The 20,756-nt window shown below is 33.2% G+C and overlaps 1 protein-coding gene across 8 annotated transcripts in view; it reads left to right on the top strand.

Annotated features, from left to right (window-relative positions):
• PAM (peptidylglycine alpha-amidating monooxygenase) overlaps window positions 1–20,756 on the top strand; it is a 355,927-nt gene that overhangs the window by 144,810 nt on the left and 190,361 nt on the right. For all 8 annotated transcript variants that reach the window (XM_051995235.1, XM_051995226.1, XM_051995250.1 and 5 more), the window contains one exon: window positions 17,510–17,567. In XM_051995235.1, the coding sequence (XP_051851195.1) occupies window positions 17,510–17,567 (58 nt within the window). The remainder of the gene's footprint in view (window positions 1–17,509; window positions 17,568–20,756) is intronic.

Below are 20,756 nucleotides of genomic sequence, written 5' to 3'. Positions count from 1 at the left end.
AGATTCTCAATACATTGAGCCGCTGTTCTCCACATTCATTACCTTGTAGGAGGACTTACGCAGGATGGATCAACATTGGTTGTTGTATTGTTAAATGGAACATCCACATCAATTAAGTCTCAGAGTTTTTTGGTTATTGTTATACTTATGTTTAAAGTATGGGTGAAAGAGGCATGCTCTGGTTAATTCTAAATTGATATATTCACAGATCTAGAACAAAAATTTTAGACATGAACAAAGGGATGCTTATCAAGCTGACTATGCAAATCAGAATTATTTACTTACTTTTATCCTCAATTGCTATATCTTTTTTTGCATCATAAAAGTTATTGATAAATTTTGGTTTACAAACACCAGCTGTTCTATAATGCATGAGTCTGTGATGGGTAAATAGCTACAATAAATTCTGCTTATTGGAATCATTTTGATAAATGGTGGTTTGAATGTGTTATCTAGGTGCTTCGATTATAAGGAGACCTTGGACAAATACTTGAAGATCATTTCTAAATAAGTTTACAATTCTTGCCAAATTGAACATTTGTAACTCTAAGGAAGTCTGATAATTTTCCACTTAGCACAGCTGTTAATACTCTAAGCTTTGTAGGGTTTGCTTAATTCCAGAAGCTTTGGACTCAAAATATTATTATATATAAATAAGAACTCTGAAGTTTTCCCTTAGAACTTAGTTCCCAACGTGTTAGTGATGTACCTCTGGGAAATATGTATCTTCCATTTCTAAAATTTAAAGGAAAAAAAAAGTTTCTGTAGATTAGATAAATAATATATTTGGTATATATATTTTATTTTTTGAATGTATATTTTAATGTAATTAATGAAATATAAATTTATATGACCTAGAAATACTGCTTTATCCATAGCATTTTTTGCCATTCTTATTTTCTCAGTGGATACTTATAGTATAATTCTATCATGGAGATGAAGAATGGGAGAGAAGGAAAAATCTGAATTTTTTTGTTGTCAAAAATGAATTCCTCAAAATCATTTGTAATCACTGCCTTAATTTAAATACAGTATAGAATTTGATTAAAATACATTACTCTAGCACTTCAGATGTTCCTTACATGGTATTAAGTCCTAGGGATACAAATATAAAATGAATCTTTCTACCCTCAGAAAGCTAATATTCTAGTTAGGGAAACATCTTAGAGGTGATTGGTGGCCAAAGAAGAAAATTTTGGTTTGGGGAATTACAGAATTACAAAGATAGATTCCTAGGCAATCTATTGACTTATACTTTCCAAATGTAATTATAATATTGGTTGGATTACTGTGCCCCAAAATAACTACTTTCCAAGGAATTCCATAGAGAAAAAAATTATTGAGTCTCAGGGGTAGGACAATCTCAATAATTCTGTTCATCTAAAAAAGAGGAATTCGTGGAAACTTTCCAAAGATCTATAAAATTACACACACACACACTTCCCATTACCTGTCAAATAAGCAAGACAAGTCTATTCCTGCATTTTCAGATATGCTGCCTATTTGTATGTTTCTTGGGGTCTAATCCCATTTGAGGGTATACTTGGAAAAATATTTCAAGAGATTATGCAAGCTTCCACATCCAAGTGTCTGTGAAGGCCAAATAGTCATTAAACACAATGCTTCAATATGGACCTCTATACCACTGATTATTTGAATCAAAAAGTGGTTTTGAGGGAGTTGTTTTTAAATATGTTGGACAAATGAATGAGTGAAAACGCATTTATTATGCACTTATTCTGTGGAAAATACTGTACTAAGGACTGAGGATACAAAAACAAAAGCAAATAGATTCCTCCCTTCACAAAACTTACTTGCTAATGAAAGAGAGCACACACAGGAGAATAGGTCACAATGGAATATTTTGGTTTAAAAAGTTATAAAGACAGTGAGGGGATCTACAAGAGAAAGAAGTTGACAAATTTTTTCCAGGAACAATGGTAATATTGTTTTCATTATAATTCCAGAAATAGAAAGGAGAATGAAATGATTATAAGGCTTCTGATGACAAGATGATAAGGGGGTAGGGAGCAAAGTGCAGCAAAGCAGGTGCGCCTGCCTGCCTGAAATATAGGCAAGGTAAGAGAAAGGGGGAAGAACATAGGAATTCTGGAGGTGAAATTGTTGAAAGATTTCCAGGCTATGTTCCAGGTCTCTGGTCTAGACAGCAAAAAACTGTACAGAAGATGGATGGGGGAGTTTTTGTTGCTGTTGCTCAGTTGTTTTCAGTTCTGTCCAACTCTTTGTGACCCCATTTGGAGTTTGGGAATATATATAGTAACAGAGAGTGGTTTTGTTTGAGCAATATTGATAGAAACAAGAAGATAATACATTTTTGCAGAAAATAAAAGCTATTGTATCTCTATTTTGCCAAAAGAGACAAGCTCTTTGAGGACAGGATCTGTTATCTTTGAATCACAAGTTATTCATTGTAGGAACTTAATAAAAACTTTGTTGAATTGAGTTCAATAAGCCAAAATGTTTTAAGTTTTTATTCAGTATTTAAGGTCTTGTTACTATATTTAAATTCTTCATAAGAACTCTTATTATCAAAAACAGAAATGACAGAATATCACAATCATTTTTGGGGTAATAAGTACATTTTTCTATTGCTAATACTATGAATTTTTGGTAGAAAATGTGCTTTTCCTGGCTAGCCTCCAATAACACTAGGACAGAAGCATCAGCAATATTATATCTCTCTTGACTCAAATTTGGCTGCTATTCTAGGACTCAGCCCTGTAAGAGAGGTCTCTACAGATGTGTCTATGCAGATTAATACTATTTCTCTTTTTTATATTGGGTCCTTATGTTAGCAGTTTGAAGCTACAGTATTTTACAGACTGTCCCCTGGCAGTGAATAAAGATATAGAGTTCCTCCCAAAGAAGGAATGTGCAAGAATTCATGATGATGATATATGAAAAAATTTAGCTGTCTACTATTGGTAGCTTGGGTTGAATTATAGAAATGTCTTTTCCAGGATGATGAACAATATATTATTATGTAGTAAGAAGTAAAGTTTTGATCCAGCCAAAAAATTCAAGATTCAGAAATAAATGGAAATGAAAGTTAAGTTCACCCCAAATATTTGATACTTATTAATCTGGATTGAATGAATTAATGCAATTTTAATGAAAAACTTATGGGAAAACAATGTGAAATGTGCTAGTCATAAATGTAAAATGAGAAGATTGAGGGGAAGATGGTGATGATGTTGTTGGAATAAGTAATTTTATTTCTTTTTTTTTAATTTTTATTTAATAATTACTTTATATTGACAGAATCCATATCAGGGTAATTTTTTTTACAACATTATCCCTTGCACTCATTTCTGTTCCGATTTTTCCCCTCCCTCCCTCCACCCCCTCCCCTAAATGGCAAGCAGTCCTATATATGTTGGATATGTTGCAGTATATCCTAGATACAATATATGTTTGCAGAACCGAACAGTTCTCTTGTTGCACAGGGAGAATTGGATTCAGAAGGTATAAATAACCCGGGAAGAAAAACAAAAATGCAAATAGTTCACATCCGTTTCCCAGTGTTCTTTCTTTGGGTGTAGCTGCTTCTGTCCGTCATTTATCAATTGAAACTCAGGTCTCTTTGTCAAAGAAATCCACTTCCATCAAAATATGTCCTCATACAATATCGTTGTCGAAGTGTATAATGATCTCCTGGTTCTGCTCATTTCACTCAGCATCAGTTCATGTAAGTCTCGCCAGTCCTCTCTGTATTCATCCTGCTGGTCATTTCTTACAGAACAATAATATTCCATAACATTCATATACCACAATTTACCCAGCCATTCTCCAATTGATGGGCATCCATTCATTTTCCAGTTTCTAGCCACTACAAATAGGGCTGCTACAAACATTTTGGCACATACAGGTCCCTTTCCCTTCTTTAGTATTTCTTTGGGATATAAGCCCAATAGAAACACTGCTGGGTCAATGGGTATGCACAATTTGATAACTTTTTGGGCATAATTCCAGATTGCTCTCCAGAATGGTTGGATTCGTTCACAACTCCACCAACAATGCATTAGTGTCCCAGTTTTCCCGCATCCCCTCCAACATTCATCATTATTTTTTCCTGTCATCTTAGCCAATCTGACAGGTGTGTAGTGGTATCTCAGAGTTGTCTTAATTTGCATTTCTCTGATCAATAATGATTTGGAACACTCTTTCATATGAGTGGTAATAGTTTCAATTTCGTCCTCTGAAAATTGTCTGTTCATATCCTTTGACCATTTATCAATTGGAGAATGGCTTGATTTCTTATAAATTTGAGTCAGTTCTCTATATATTTTGGAAATTGAGGCCTTTATCAGAACCTTTAACTGTGAAGATGTTTTCCCAGTTTGTTGCTTCCCTTCTAATCTTGTTTGCATTAGTTTTGTTTGTACAAAGGCTTTTTAATTTGAAGTAGTCAAAATTTTCTATTTTGTGATCAGTATTGGTCTCTAGTTCATCTTTGGTCACAAATTTCTTTCTCCTCCACAAGTCTGAGAGATAAACTATTCTATGTTCCTCTAATTTATTTATAATCTCGTTCTTTATGCCTAGGTCATGGACCCATTTTGATCTTATCTTGGTATATGGTGTTAAGTGTGGGTCCATGCCTAATTTCTGCCATACTAATTTCCAATTATCCCAGCAGTTTTTATCAAATAATGAATTCTTATCCCAGAAGTTAGGGTCTTTGGGTTTGTCAAACACTAGATTGCTATAGTTGACTATTCTGTCTTGTGAACCTAACCTTTTCCACTGATCCACTAATCTATTTCTTAGCCAATACCAAATGGTTTTGGTGACTGCTGCTTTATAATATAATTTTAGATCAGGTACAGCTAGGCCACCTTCATTTGATTTTTTTTTCATTAATTCCCTTGAGATTCTCGACTTTTTATTGTTCCATATGAATTTTGTTGTTATTTTTTCTAGATCATTAAAATATTTTCTTGGAAGTCTGATTGGTATAGCACTAAATAAATAGATTAGTTTAGGGAGTATTGTCATCTTTATTATGTTCGCTCGGCCGATCCAAGAGCACTTAATATTTTTCCAATTATTTAAGTCTGACTTTATTTGTGTGGAGACTTTTTTTATAATTTTGCTCATATAATTCCTGACTTTCCTTTGGTAGATAGATTCCCAAATATTTTATGGTATCAACAGTTATTCTGAATGGAATTTCTCTTTGTATCTCTTGCTGTTGGGTTTTGTTGGTGATGTATAAAAATGCTGAGGATTTATGGGGATTTATTTTGTAGCCAGCTACTTTGCTAAAATTATGAATTATTTCTAATAGCTTTTTAGTAGAATCTCTGGGGTTCTCTAGGTATACCATCATATCATCTGCAAAGAGTGATAGTTTGGTTTCCTCATTGCCTACTCTAATTCCTTTCATATCTTTCTCGACTCTTATTGCCGAGGCTAGTGTTTCTAATATGATATTAAATAATAATGGTGATAGTGGGCAACCTTGCTTCACTCCAGATCTTACTGGGAAAGGTTCCAGTTTTTCCCCATTGCATATGATGCTTACTGATGGTTTTAAATATATGCTTCTGACTATTTTAAGGAAAAGTCCATTTATTCCTATGCTCTCAAGTGTTTTTATTAGGAATGGGTGTTGGATTTTATCAAATGCTTTTTCTGCATCTATTGAGATGATCATATGGTTTTTGTTTGTTTGGTTATTGATATAGTCAATTATGCTAATAGTTTTCCTAATATTGAACCAGCCCTGCATTCCTGGTATAAATCCTACTTGATCATAATGTATTATCCTGGGGATGATTTTCTGTAATCTTTTTGCTAATATTTTATTTAAGATTTTAGCATCAATATTCATTAGGGAGATTGGTCTATAATTTTCTTTCTTTGTTTTCAGCCTACCTGGTTTAGGTATCAGTACCATGTCTGTGTCATAAAAGGAGTTTGGTAGGACTCCTTCAATCCCTATTTTTTCAAATAGCTTATTTAGCATTGGAGTTAATTGTTCTTTAAATGTTTGGTAGAACTCACATGTAAATCCATCTGGTCCTGGGGATTTTTTCTTAGGGAGTTGATTGATAGTTTGTTCTATTTCTTTTTCTGAGATGGGACTGTTTAGGATATTTACTTCTTCCTCTGTTAGTTTGGGCAAGCTATATTTTTGAAGGTATTTTTCTATCTCATTTAAGTTGTCGAATTTATTGGCATAAAGTTGGGCAAAGTAACTCCTAATTATTACTCTGATTTCCTCTTCATTAGTGGCGAGTTCTCCCTTTTCATTTTTAAGACTAACAATTTGATTTTCCTCTTTCCTTTTTTTAATCAGATTTACTAAGGGTTTGTCTATTTTGTTGGTTTTTTTATAGAACCAACTCTTAGTTTTATTAATTAATTCAATAGGTTTTTTACTTTCAATTTTATTGATCTCTCCTTTTATTTTTAGAATTTCAAGTTTAGTGTTTGACTGGGGGTTTTTAATTTGTTCCTTTTCTAGCATTTTTAGTTGCAAGCCCAATTCATTGACCTTCTCTTTCTCTATTTTATACAAAGAGGCCTCTAGAGATATGAAATTTCCCCTTATTACCGCTTTGGCTGCATCCCATACATTTTGGTATGATGTCTCATTATTATCGTTTTCTTGAGTGAAATTATTAATTATGTCTATGATTTGCTGTTTCACCCAATCATTCTTTAGTATGAGATTATTTAGTTTCCAATTATTTTTTGGTCTACTCCCCCCTGGCTTTTTGTTGAATGTAATTTTCATTGCATTGTGGTCTGAAAAGGATGCGTTTACTATTTCTGCCTTACTGCATTTGAGTTTGAGGTTTTTATGTCCTAGTATATGGTCAATTTTTGTATAGGTTCCATGAACTGCTGAAAAGAAAATGTACTCCTTTCTGTCCCCATTACATTTTCTCCAGAGATCTATCATATCTAACTTTTCTAGTATTCTATTTACCTCTTTGGCTTCTTTCTTATTTATTTTGTGGTTTGATTTATCTAATTCTGAGAGTGCAAGGTTAAGATCTCCCACTATTATAGTTTTACTGTCTATTTCTTCTTGCAGCTCTCTTAATTTCTCTTTTAAGAATTTAGATGCTACCCCACTTGGTGCATATATGTTTAATATAGATAGTGCTTCATTATCCATGCTACCCTTTAGCAAGATATAGTGCCCTTCCTTGTCTCTTTTAATTAGATCAATTTTTGCTTTAGCTTGATCTGAGATCAGGATGGCTACCCCTGCTTTTTTGACTTCACCTGAAGCATAGTAGATTTTGCTCCAACCTTTTACCTTTAACCTGCATGTATCTCCCCACTTCAGGTGTGTTTCCTGTAAACAACATATTGTAGGATTCTGGCTTTTAATCCATTCTGCTAACCGCTTCCTCTTTATGGGGGAGTTTACCCCGTTCACATTTATGGTTAGAATGACCAATTCTGTATTACTTGCCATCTTGTTAACCCCGGTTTATGCTTTTTCCCCTTCTTTCCCCTTTACCTCTCTTCCCAGTATTAAGCTTGTGAGCACCACTTGCTTCTCACAGCCTTCCCTTCTTAGTATCCCTCCCCCCGCCTTAGAGTTCCTCCCCCTATCTTACCCCTTTCCCTCCCAGTTTCCGTATTCCCTTCTGCTTAGCTTATTCCTTCCCTTTTCACTTTTCCCTTCTCACTTTTCAATGAGGTGGGAGAAGTTTCACCATAGATTGAATATGTCTTAAGATTTTTCACTTAAAGCCAATTCTGAAGGCAGTAAGATACCCACTATATTCTTCCCCCTCCATTCTTTCTCTCAGATATAATAGGTTTCCTATGCCTCTTCATGAGATGTAGTACCCCCACTTTACCCTTTTTCTGGTACAATGTCCTTTCCACATCAGTTTCTAGAACAGGTATACATGTATTCTTTATACATCTTTATATCAGAAATATAGTTCCCAAGATTAATCTTTACCTTTTTAGATTTCTCTTGAGTTCTATATTTGTAGATCAAACTTTTTGTTAAGTTCTGGCTTTTTCACCAAAAATAGGTGAAATTCGCTTACTTCGTTGAATGTCCATCTTCTTCCCTGGAAAAAGATGCTCATTCTCGCTGGGTAGGTTATTTTTGGTTGCATACCAAGTTCCTTAGCCTTTCGGAATATCATATTCCAGGCCCTTCGATCCTTTAATGTGGATGCTGCCAGATCCTAGGTGATCCTTATTGTGGCTCCTTGATACTTGAATTGGGTTTTTCTAGCCGCTTGCAATATTTTTTCCTTCGTCTGAGGGTTCTGGCATTTGGCCACTATATTCCTTGGTGTTTTGATTTTAGGATCCCTTTCAGTGGGTGATCGATGAATCCTTTCAATGTTTATTTTTTCCTCTGTTCCTATGACTTCTGGGCAGTTCTCTTTGATAATTTCCTGGAAAATAGTGTCCAGGCTCTTTTTTTCATCATGTTTTTCTGGGAGTCCAATGATTCTCAGATTGTCTCTTCTGGATCTGTTTTCCAGGTCTATTGTCTTCCCCAGAAGGTATTTCACATTTTTCTCAATTGTTTGATTTTTTTGGATTTGCTTGACTGATTCTTCTTGTCTCCTCGAGTCATTCAATTCCAATTGTTCAATTCTGATTTTCAGTAAAGTATTTTCTTCACTCACTTTTTTAAAGTCTTTTTCTAATTGTCCCATTGAGTTCTTTTGTTCTGTGGAATTTTTTTCCATTTCGCCAATTTTGTTTTTTAGAGAGCTATTTTCTGTTTCCAGTTCACTAATCCTATTTTTCAAGGATTTTACTTCTTTATCCACTCTCTTTTTAACTGACTTCTCCAGGCTCTTTTGCCAAGCCTCTCTCTCCTTTTCCCAAGCCTCCCTCTCCTTTTCCCAAGCTTCCCTCTCCTTTTGCCAAGCCTCACTCTGCTTTCCCCATTTTTCTTCTAGCTCCCTTGTGAGAGCCTTTTTAATCACTTCTATGAGGTTCATCTGTTCTGAGGAACAGATGATCTCCTCCTTTGGGGATTCACCTGGAGACTGTCTGTTTTTAGTCTCCTCAGGATTTAGAGTCTGCTCTCTGTCTGTATAGAAGCTGTCAAGGGTTAAAGTCCTCTTCAGTTTCTTGCTCATTCTGTCTAATAATCAGAGACAAACTACCAAAGAAAAACAGAAAAAACTGGAGTCTTTCTTTGGGGGATGGGCTGGGTGTTGTTACTGAGCTTCCTCTACAGACTGCAGGGGGCAGCAGTGAGGCACTAGCCCGACTGTGCTGCGCCTGCGCTCTGAGATCCCAAAGCGTGCTGAGTCACTGTGGGGGGGGAAAAGGGGGGGTGGCCAGGTCCCGAGAGACTCCAGCTGTTTGGGGTTGTATTCTTCAGCCCCGGTGTTTTTAGCTTCTCTGCTGGGCTGCTGACTTGCTGCCGGAGCAAAGTATCCAAACCTGTAGCAAAGCTCTCCCCGCAGAGACGGCTGCGATCACTCCCCACCCCCTCTCCAGTCTGCTCCCGTGCTCTCACTGCCGCTGCCCGCCGCCTGCGCCCGATCTAAAACCGTCCCAGCCCTCCAGTAAAGACAGACCTTTCTTGGCGAATCTCAAGGATGGCTTCTCTTGGTAACTATTTGTGGGTTTTTTTCAGTCAAGCATTAATTCAGAGGCTTGTAATGAAATGGATAGTGAGAGAAAGCGTGGAGCTTATGCAGCTGTGTGCCTCCTCTCTGCCATCTTAACCGGAAGTCAATAAGTAATTTTAAAGTACAGTACAATATCCATCTACATACTTCATTGACTCCAGGTGTAGTCTTAGAAAATTATCTATCTAAGCTTTTCCTCTTCAAACTGTATTTCTGGGACAGCATTGATGGAACTTCAGATAATTCTGAGAGAGAACACATAAGAGTAGTATTATTTTTCTTTATTTTAAATTATTTTTATTCTACCTTGACAAAAGCTAACGGTTAGGGCAAAGTTTGTTCATCATATTTTTATTGCATATGCTTCTTTTATTGCTTTTGTTGAAAGTCATTAATTTTATAATGTCTTTTAAAAACTAAAACAGCAAGGTTACTTTTATCTTGATTTTTTTTTTATTAAATAACTTTTTATTGACAGAACCCATGCCAGGGTAATTTTTTACAGCATTATTCCTTGCACTCACTTCTGTTCCGATTTTTCCCCTCTCTCCCTCCATCCCCTCCCCCAGATGTCAAGCAGTCCTTTACATGTTAAATAGGTTACAATATATCCTACATACAATATATGTGTGCGGAACCGAACAGTTTTCTTTGTGTACAGGGAGAATTGGATTCAGAAGGTATAAATAACCCAGGAAGAAAAACAAAGAACCAAGCAGGTTATATTCATTCCCCAGTGTTCTTTCTTTGGTTGTAGCTGCTTCTGTCCATCCTTAATCAATTGAAACTGAATTACCTCTCTTTATCAAAGAGATCCACTTCCATCAGAATACATCCTCAAACAGTGTCATTGTTGAGGTATATAATGATCTACTGGTTCTGCTCATTTCACTTAGCATCAGTTCATGTAAGTCTTGCCAATCCTCTCTGTATTCATCCTGCTGGTCATTCCTTACAGAACAATAATATTCCATAACATTCATATACCAAAATTTACTCAATCATTCTCCAATTGATGGGCATCCATTCATTTTCCAGCTTCTAGCCACTACAAACAGGGCTGCTACAAACATTTTGGCACATACAGCTCCCTTTCCCTTCTTTAGTATCTCTTTGGGGTATAAGCCCAGTAGTAACACTGCTGGAGCAAAGGGTATGTTCAGTTTGATAACTTTTTGAGCATAGTTCCAAATTGCTCTCCAGAATGGCCGGATGTGTTCACAATTCCACCAACAATGTATCAATGTCCCTGTTTTCCCACATCCCCTCCAACATTCCGTATTATCTTTCCCTGTCATTCTAGCCAATCTGACAGGTGTGTAGTGGTATCTCAGAATTGTCTTAATTTGCATTTCTCTGATTAATAATGATTTGGAGCATATTTTCATATGTCTATAAATAATTTCAATTTCTTCTTCTGAGAATTGTCTGTTCATATCCTTTGATCATTTATCAATTGGAGAATGGTTTGATTTCTTATAAATTAGAGTCAATTCTCTATATATTTTGGAAATGAGGCCTTTATCAGAACCTTTTGACTGTAAAAATGTTTTCCCAGTTTTTTGTGTCCCTTCTAATCTTGTCTGCATTTGTTTGTTTGTTGAAAAAACTTTTCAATTTGATATAATCAAAATTTTCTATTTTGTGGTCAATAGTGATCTCTAGTTCTTCTTTGGTCATAAATTCCTCCCTCTTCCACAGGTCTGAGAGGTAAACTATCCTATGCTCTTCCAATTTATTTATAATCTCATTCTTTATGCCTAGGTCATGAACCCATTTTGACCTTATTTTGGTATACAGTGTTAAGTGTGGGTCAATGCCTAGTTTCTGCCATACTAATTTCCAATTTTCCCAGCAATTTTTGTCAAATAATGCATTCTTATCCCAAAAACTGGGGTCTTTGGGTTTGTCAAACACTAGATTATTAAAGTTATTGGCTGTTTTGTTCTTTGAACCTAACCTATTCCATTGATCAACTAGTCTATTTTTTAGCCAATACCAGATGGTTAGTAACTGCTGCTTTATAATATAATTTTATATCTGGTACAGCTAGGCCACCTTCATTTGATTTTTTTTTTATTAATTCCCTTGAAATTCTTGACCTTTTGTTTTTCCATATGAACTTTGTTGTTATTTTTTCTAGGTCATCAAAATAGTTTTTTGGGAGTCTGTTATAGCTCTAAATAAATAGATTAGTTTAGGTAGTATTGTCATCTTTATTATTTTGCTCGCCCAATCCAAGAGCATTTAATATTTTTCCAGTTGGTTAGATCAGACTTAATTTGTGTGGAAAGTGTTTTGTAGTTTTGCTTATAAAGTTTCTGATTTTCCCTTAGCAGATAGATTCCTAAATATTTTATACAATCAGTAGTTACTTTAAATGGAATTCCTCTTTGTAACTCTAACTGTTGGGTTTTGTTGGTGATATTTGATTTTTTTTAACATATAAAAAATAAAATTTCTTCCATACTCATTTGAGATGTATTAGAGAAGGCAATACTCATTCCATTTTACAGTTCATGGTTTCCTTTCTTATTTTCTGATCTGTATAAAAACTGACATAATATTTAATAAAAGTAATTGAAAATATTTCCTTTAATACTTTAAAAGATGTAATTTCAGCAGTATGGGCACTCCTCTCACCTAATCAATGCAGATCCAATTTTCATGAATTAATAGAAAAGGTAATGATGTATTGTGGCTGAAAAAAAAAACATCAACTAATAGCCAACCATAAACTGATGAGGTTCTTTGAAATTGCCTTAGACTGGATATCAGATGATAGACACACATAGTCCATTGCTGAGTCTCCACTTGAAGGTCTTTCAATTTGTAACACTCTGCTAGGTTTTGCTTTCTCTCGACATACGTCTTGTGAGCCTACAGTAACCTCTATGCCATCTGAAGTATCAGAACAGAATGACAAACATAGATAAACAAAGAGAGGGGCAAGGAAAGAATATCGTTTAAATAGTAGCAAATTAAATTGAATTATAGCACACATTATATTCAGGTAGCATCTAATCAGTTGGCCTACATTCATAGTTTAGAGTAGTATGGGTGGAAAAGAATGATTATTATGCCAAATATTGTTGTTTGTTCTTCATTCTTGAAAAACATCCATGATTTTAGGAAGGTAGTGCCTTGACTTGCAAGTAAATTAGATTTAAATGAGGCAGAACTCTGTAGAATCATCAGCCCCATTCTCTCCTTCAGAGTTTTCTGAGTCCAGTGGCAAGAGATAGGTCAGAAAGACTGGCAATGGCTCAGGATGCAATAGAACCTGATCTTTTTTTAAGCTAAGGTTTTTTCTAGATCTTAGTTATTCTGAGGCAACACCATTACCAAGTCTAGGTAAGAAATGAGATAAAAAATGGCCTACTTTGCCTTCATAAAAGAATTAATCAGGGAGAAAGGGGAAGGGGAACATCTTAGTGTTTAAAGAGAAGGTAGTGATAAATAATAAAGGTATAAGGGAGATCAAGATAGGTAAAGGAGTAGGGAGGCTGGCAACAGAAAAGCTCAGAGAAAGTTGTATTTGTAGCATTTAAAATAGAGAAAAACAAGCAGGAGTCATATGAAAACCCATCAGTTAAGAGAGTGAGTCATAAAAAAGAATCCTTCCATTAATGGAGATAATAGTGTGACTTGAGGTTCACAGGCTAGAATGAATACCCTGAATTCAGGAGATAGCAGAAGCAAGATTGTGAGAAAAATATGAGAAAGCAATAAAAGGAATCTCAAGGAACAATTCAAACATCTCTGACAGAGTACCCTTTTATGACAGTTTTTATATGCCTCCTGTGTGAAACATATTGTCAGGTTCTGTAACCTGTGTTTTTTATTTTATAAAAATATTTGTTTTAGATCAAATATTGAATGAAAGGATTCATTCCACTAGTTCAAAAGAAAATAAAAATGTGCTTCCAGTGATGCTTTGAGAGAATAACCAGTTAGGAATTAGGAAATCAAAAGGCAGTCCAAATACATGTCACAATTTGATTCCATGCTTATGAATTTTTATCATGAAGTATAAAATTATTAAAACTTATGGATATATATATAATTATAAACTTGAATTATAAAAATGGGTAAGTATAATATGACATTTGTATTGAATTTGTTATTTGAGAAAAGGAAAAGATGCTTTTGATATCCTTTATGAACATGAACAAGTAACAATTTTTTAACCTATCTCTTAAAATATTAAATGAAGACAATACCTTACTTGCTTCTTATAAAGGGATTATATACTGCACTCAATATGAGGGTTCCTTGTGGAATTCAGGGCAGCACCAGGTAAATAGCTAGTGCTTGTAGCCTTGGCACAAGAAGCTTGAGATAGTGCCTCTTTCATGCCAAAAACAGAGTTGAAATTTAAAATAAAAGAAAAAGCGCCCAACAGATGAGCCAAAAACAAAAAAATAAAAATGTGATCATAGAACGTTGTGATGATTATATGAAAGATCAAGACACAACTCAGAAGAGGACAACAATGATAAATCAACTATGGGCAAAACCCCAAAGAAAAATAGGAAGTGGTCTCAAGCCCAGGAAAAAACTCATGTAAGAGCTCAAAAAGGAATTTTAAAATCATATAAAAGAGGTAGAAGAAAATTTGGGAAAAATATGACAGATATGTAAGAGAATTATGAAAAAAATCAAGAATTTGGAAAAAGAATGCAATTGCTTAAAAATTAGAACTAGCCAAATAGTAAAGAAAGTACAAAGGCTAATTAAGGAGAGCAATCATCACCAAAGAAGAAAAAATAAAACAATCATTAGGAAATAATTTGTCTGATCAGATGTCACTAAAACTGACAATCTGAGTAAAATTGATCAATATTTATGAAAATGTAAATTATGTAGATTAACAGATCAAGAAATAAAATATTTAAATGACCCCATCCTAGAAAAAAGAAATTGATAAAGCTTTTAACGAGCTTCCTCAGAAAAAACCTCCAGGGTCAGATGAGGACAAAAATGAATTCTATCAAACCTTTAAAGAAAAATTATTTATTGGTACTATATAATTGCTTGGAAAAATAGGCAAAGCCAAATTCCTTTTCTGACACAATTATGGTGCTGATATCTAAACCAAGAAGAGCTAAAATGAAGAAAGAAAACTAGACAAATTTTCCTAATGAATCTTGATGCAATTAATTTGAACAAAATTCTAACAAGGTGATTAAAGCAATTTTTCACAAGGATTATACATTATGTTAAGTAGGATTTATCCCAGAAATGTGGGACTGGTTCAGTATTAGAAAAAAATATCAGTGTAATTGCTAATATAAATAACTAAGCCAACAAAAATTAAGAGATATTGAAAATTCTTTTGATAAAACATAGAACCCTTTTCTATTAAAAAAAAATAGAGGGCATAGGAACAAAAAGAACAATCCTTAAAATGATAAACAATATCTATCTAAAACCATCAGCAAGTATTGTCTGTAATGGGTATATGCTAGAAGCCTTCTCATTAAGATCAGGAATGAAGCAAGGATGCCCACTGTTATCGGTATTATTCAATATAGTACTATATATGTTCGCTGTAGCAATGAGAAAAGAAAAAGAAATTAAAAGAATTTGAATAGATAATGAGGAAACAATACTATCCCTCTTTCCAGATAATATGATGATATAACTAGAGAATCCAGAGAATCAACTAAAAATTACTTGAAATAATTAACTTTAGAAAAGGTACAGATATAAGATAAACCCATATAAATCATTAGCATTTCTTAATGTGACCAACAAGTCCAGCAGCAAGAGAGAAAAATTCCATTTACAATAGCTAAACAATAAAAAAATTAGTCTACTTGTCAATATGAACTTAGAAACTACATAAATACAATTTTAAAAAATACTTTAAACAAATAAAGTCAAATCTAAACAACTGGAAAAATATCAGTTGTACATAGATAAGTCTTGCCAACATAATAAAAATGACAATTCTGCCTCAACTAATTTATATATTTAGTGCCATATAAGTCAAACTACCAAAAAATTATTTCATAGAACTAGAAGACATAACAACAAAATTCATTTGGAAGAACAAAAGTCAAGAATATCAAGGAAATTTCGAGGAGAAAATGCAAAGTTGGCCTACCAATACCAGATCTCAAGCAATATAATAGAACCTTAATCAAAACTATCTGGAATTGGCTAAGAAATACAGTGATGATTCAGTAGAATAGCTTAGAAACACAAGACAATGACCATAGTAACCTAGTCTTTGATAAAGTGAAAAATCCCAGTCTTTGGGAAAAGAGCTCACTATTTGACAAAAATTGCTGGAAAAACTAGAAAACAATAGAACACAAACTAGATATAGATCAGTATCTCACACTATATATATATCAAGGTCAAAATAGGCTCATGATTTAGACATAAAGAGTGATACCATAAACAGATCAGAAGTATACAGATTTGTCTACCTGTCAGATCTGTCAGAAGAATTCATGATCAAACCAAAAATAGAGAAAATAGAGAACATCACAGAATATAAAATAGATAATTTTGATTATATTAAAATAAAGAGCTTTTGTACAAACAAAACCAATTCAACCAAGATTAGAAGGCAAGCAGAAAGCTGGGAAACAATCTTTATAACAAGTATCTCTGATAAAGGCCTCACTTCTCAAATATATAAAGAACCGAGTCTAATTTATAAAAATACTAGCAATTGCCCAGTTAATAAATGGTCAAAAGATGTGAATACGCAGTTTTGAGATAAAACTAAAGCTATCTAAAGTATGAAAAATGCTCTAAATCACTATTTATTAGAGAAATGAAAATTTAAAAAACCTCTGATGTATCATCTCACTCTTCTCAGAGAAGTCAATATGATAAAAATGGAAAGTGATAAAGGTTGGAGAGCACGTGAGAAAATTCATACAGTAATACACTGCTAGTAGAGATGTGAACTGTTTCCACCTTTCTGGAGAGCATGAATACTATTGCTACATTAATGTCCCAAAGAAATCATAAAAAGGGGAAAGGACCTGCCTCTGTGGAAATATTTATAAATGCCATTTTCATGATGCAAAATATTGGAAATTGAGGGGATATCTATCAATTGGGGTATGGCTAAACAAGTTGTAGCATATGAATGTAATGAAGAACTGTTATGCAATGAGAAATGATGAATAAGCAGATTTCAGAAAATCCTGGAAAGATTCGTTATGAATTGATGCAAAATGAAATGAGCAGAACCAGGAAAATATTGTACACAGTGCCAGCAATATTGTGTGATGATCAGTTCTGAATGACTCGGCTCTTCTTAGCAACACAATGATCCAAGACAAAGACAAAGGACTCACTAAGGAAAATGCTATTCATATCCAAATAAAACACTGGTAGACTCTGAATGTAAATCAATACCTACTTTTTTTTTTACTTACCTTATCCTTTTTTGTGTTTTCCCCTTTTGATCTATTTCTTCTTTCATAACTGTGACTAACATGGAAATATGTTTTATATATTAGCACATATATAACCTATATCACATTGACTACCATTTTTGGAAGGCAGAGGCACAGGAAGAGAGGAGAAAATTTGAAACTCAAAATTTTGTAAAAATAAATGCTAAAAAAATTTGTCTCAGCATGTAATTGCTGGGGAGTGGGATGGGAAGAGATAAAATACTATTAAATCTTTTGCAAAAAGAGCTTAATTTTTTTTTTAGGAGGCCATCATTTTACTCCCATCTCTGCCAGTGATGAATTTCACATTTTGGGGAGCCTCAATTTTCCCATCTATAAAATGAAGAGTTTAAATGAAGTATAAAATTCCTTAGCCTTAAATCTTTTGGCATTCTAAATTCAAAAGTCAGTTTCTAACTAGCATTCCTAACTAGCAAAACATTTTATTTAATTTTATTTTGTTTCCTTTCATAGTCTGATACCTACCTCTGCATGTCATTACGTCTGCCGGTGGATGAGGAAGCCTTTGTCAGTAAGTATTAATTGAATAAGGGTGAGAAATGTGGGAAAACAATGAAATGTTTTTTGAAATGAGTTTATAGTTCTCATTGATGGTTACGAGCTTAATATTTCATAATCAGATTTTCTAAAATGCATTTATCATGCCTAATACAAAAAATAAACTAGAGAGAGTCTCATAGAGTTAATGACAAACTATTCAAAATGATTCATGAGTAATATTAGTTAAAGAGTCACATGCAGATGTCTGTGGCTTCCAATACTTCACAATCCCATTTATACAGTATTGGCTTTCTGTCTGTGCCTCGATACTTAATTCTGCTCCACTGAACAGATTGTTTACTTACCTTCTGATTCAAGCTGTAAATCCTTTGTACTTTCATTCAGTAATGGACAAAATAAGATTTTACCTGTCTGGGGAAAAAAATCCTTTCTGTTTATATTTTAGAATGAGTAAGATGATAAATATATGACTGAACCCACCAAAGTTGTATATTGGTATTTGAATCAAGTGAATACAATAGCAAAGCACCCCCTGTTTATGTCTTCTGGATAGTTTTCATTTTAGTCAACCCTTGTGAAAAAATTTTTTTTAACTAGAGACGATATTTTATTGGCAAAATTTTTTAACTCTGACTCTTAGCTCCTCTTTTAATAATTTGTTGATTTTCTTTGAAAAGAAAATGCTGATAATGAGAGTCATATTTTGCTCTCTTGAAACAAAACTTGAATCATTATCTGAAATGACTATAACTTAAATTGGTTTACTGTTGCTTGTATTCAATAGCTGAATTTCTATATGACATTCCCTAAAGGAATTGCTATTATAGATATTAGTAATGTGCTTTTATTGTTTTTATGTTAGTTGCCTGACAGTTTGAGGAGATAGAAAGAGAAGATACAGGGATCAAAATTGTTAAATGAATTTTTTTTTTTCCCATACTTCTAAGAGTAACAGTCACATTTTAAAAATCTGAGCAGCATTTCATGACCAAAGGATTGTGTCAACATTGTTTACTGAGATAATACACTACAATGGGGAGGTGAAGGTAGGGAACATAGTAATGCTGTCCAGATTATGTATGAAATTAAGTGAAAACTACTACAATGTCTGTTCAGAGAGACTTTTTGAACCTCTTAATTATAATGCTACAAAGAGAAGAGAAATAACATTTAATAGTTGCTCTACTTAAAATTAGAAAATTAGAAAAAATTGCTTTAAATATGGGTGAAATTTATGACTACCCTACTTAGCTAAATTTGGAGAGGCTCATTATGAGATTGGCCTTGGGGTGATAAATTTTTAGTCCAAAAATTTTTGAAAATTTTCTACTAAATCACAAAGAGTTTGAGATCCAATCAGTAGAAAAATTTTCATCTTGACAAAAATAATTGATTCTTGAAATATAATTTTAATTTTTAGATTATTAAATATTAATAATATTTATTTTTATAATTGCATTATCCATATTTATGATTAATAAATATTTAGTTAAAGTTGAAATTTTTTATACTGCAAATTTTTACTACTTCAAAATGACACCTTCCATATTTTTCTATAACTATTTTGTCTTGTTTTTGTCAGATTCATTGTGGTTTTGTTTGTTTTAACTTTAGGATAAACCTAAACCATCTGAATAAATATGAAGATTTATTTAATAAAAACAGTATAGGCCATACATTAATATATTTTTGGTCCATTTGCTGTGATACATTGTGTGGCTTAAGAACTGGTGATTGCAATGGGCCACTCATTCATTTCATCGAATATGTTATTGTTTCTCCAACATAAATAGATTTTCTTTCAGATAATTTAAAACATGAAAGTATTCATAGAGAAGAAATAATAAATCTAGTAACTAAAGTATTCCATATTTTCTCATATAATTTTTTTTCTGAAAGGAGAACTAATTTATATATTTTTATCATAATTACAGTTTATACATTATTTTTACTTGGGAAATTATTCCATAGTTATGTACCTTAATGATTATGTAATTATATCCATAGTTTTTATGATTTTGCATTATTCCTTATAAGAGTTCCATCACCATTTGATATTTTGATGGCATGTCCAAAGTAAACTCTCTTTATTGTAAACCATTTCAGTCAATTCAATAAATATTTATTAAGGGCTTATTATGTGCAAAACATTTTTCCACACAATACATTTTGTATCTTCATAGAATTTATAGTTCAATAGAAAATGGTATACTACAAAAAATATAATACAAAAAGAAAACACACATTCTGTTTAAATAAGGTCGGTTATGGACTGTGTGTGTGTGTGTGTGTGTGTGTGTGTGTGTATTTATATATGTATATTCCTTATATCAAACTTCAAGTAGTTAATTCATCTTCAAATACTAAAAGATGGGCCAAAAATGCTAAGAATGGTAAAAAGTAAAAATAGACATGTAAACTGTGACTCCATGCATCTCTGCTTTAAATCTTTTCCATCAGAATTGTTCTCAGAATTGAAATCCTCCAGTCTCCAGTGTCTAAATACCTTCTTTAAAAAAATCATAATACTTTGAATTCCTCTAGTCTGATTCTTTCTTGGATCAAAAGTCTGCTTGTGTCTATTTACTTTGTTTTTTATCTTTTTGGAGAAAGTTTCTTCTGCAAAAAGCTGAAATCATTTTCTTTTCTCCTCAGTCTTTGAATATATTTCTCTTCCAATTAAGGTGGAAGTCTGATTCTTCATCTTGAAGTACATCATTTGACTCAGAAATCAATTTGTTAGTGTCTAAATAATTTTGAAACACCAATGTTAAATCATTTTGCAGAGTAATTGTATGTATTGTAATAATTGTAAATTATTTTAAATTGTAATATTTCTCCACAACTACTATTTTGAGATTCCTCCTCATCTTTGATTGTTAAACCCCACAAACCTAAATTATGATGTTTCTCTAAGTAAACCCTCTTTTTAAAAAATTCCCTTATCTATTTTTTTATGCTATGGATTTCTGTACCCTTGTCTTAAGTAATCTCAGAATGTGTCTCTCTGTGTGTGTTTGTGTGTGTGTGTGTGTGTGTGTGTGTGTGTGTAAAACAATAAAAATTTTCTAGCATTGTTTCAAAGTTTACCAATTTTTTGTTCAAGGAGGAACAATTAATTGATAGGGTAATGATGAAGAGGTAGGAAAGGGATGAAAATAAACTATATTGTTGGAACCATCATATTAACTTTAAAATA

This window comes from Antechinus flavipes, chromosome 1 (genome assembly GCF_016432865.1).
Source record: "Antechinus flavipes isolate AdamAnt ecotype Samford, QLD, Australia chromosome 1, AdamAnt_v2, whole genome shotgun sequence".
Lineage (NCBI taxonomy): Eukaryota > Metazoa > Chordata > Mammalia > Dasyuromorphia > Dasyuridae > Antechinus > Antechinus flavipes.
This window is presented reverse-complemented; position numbering and strand designations above follow the sequence as displayed.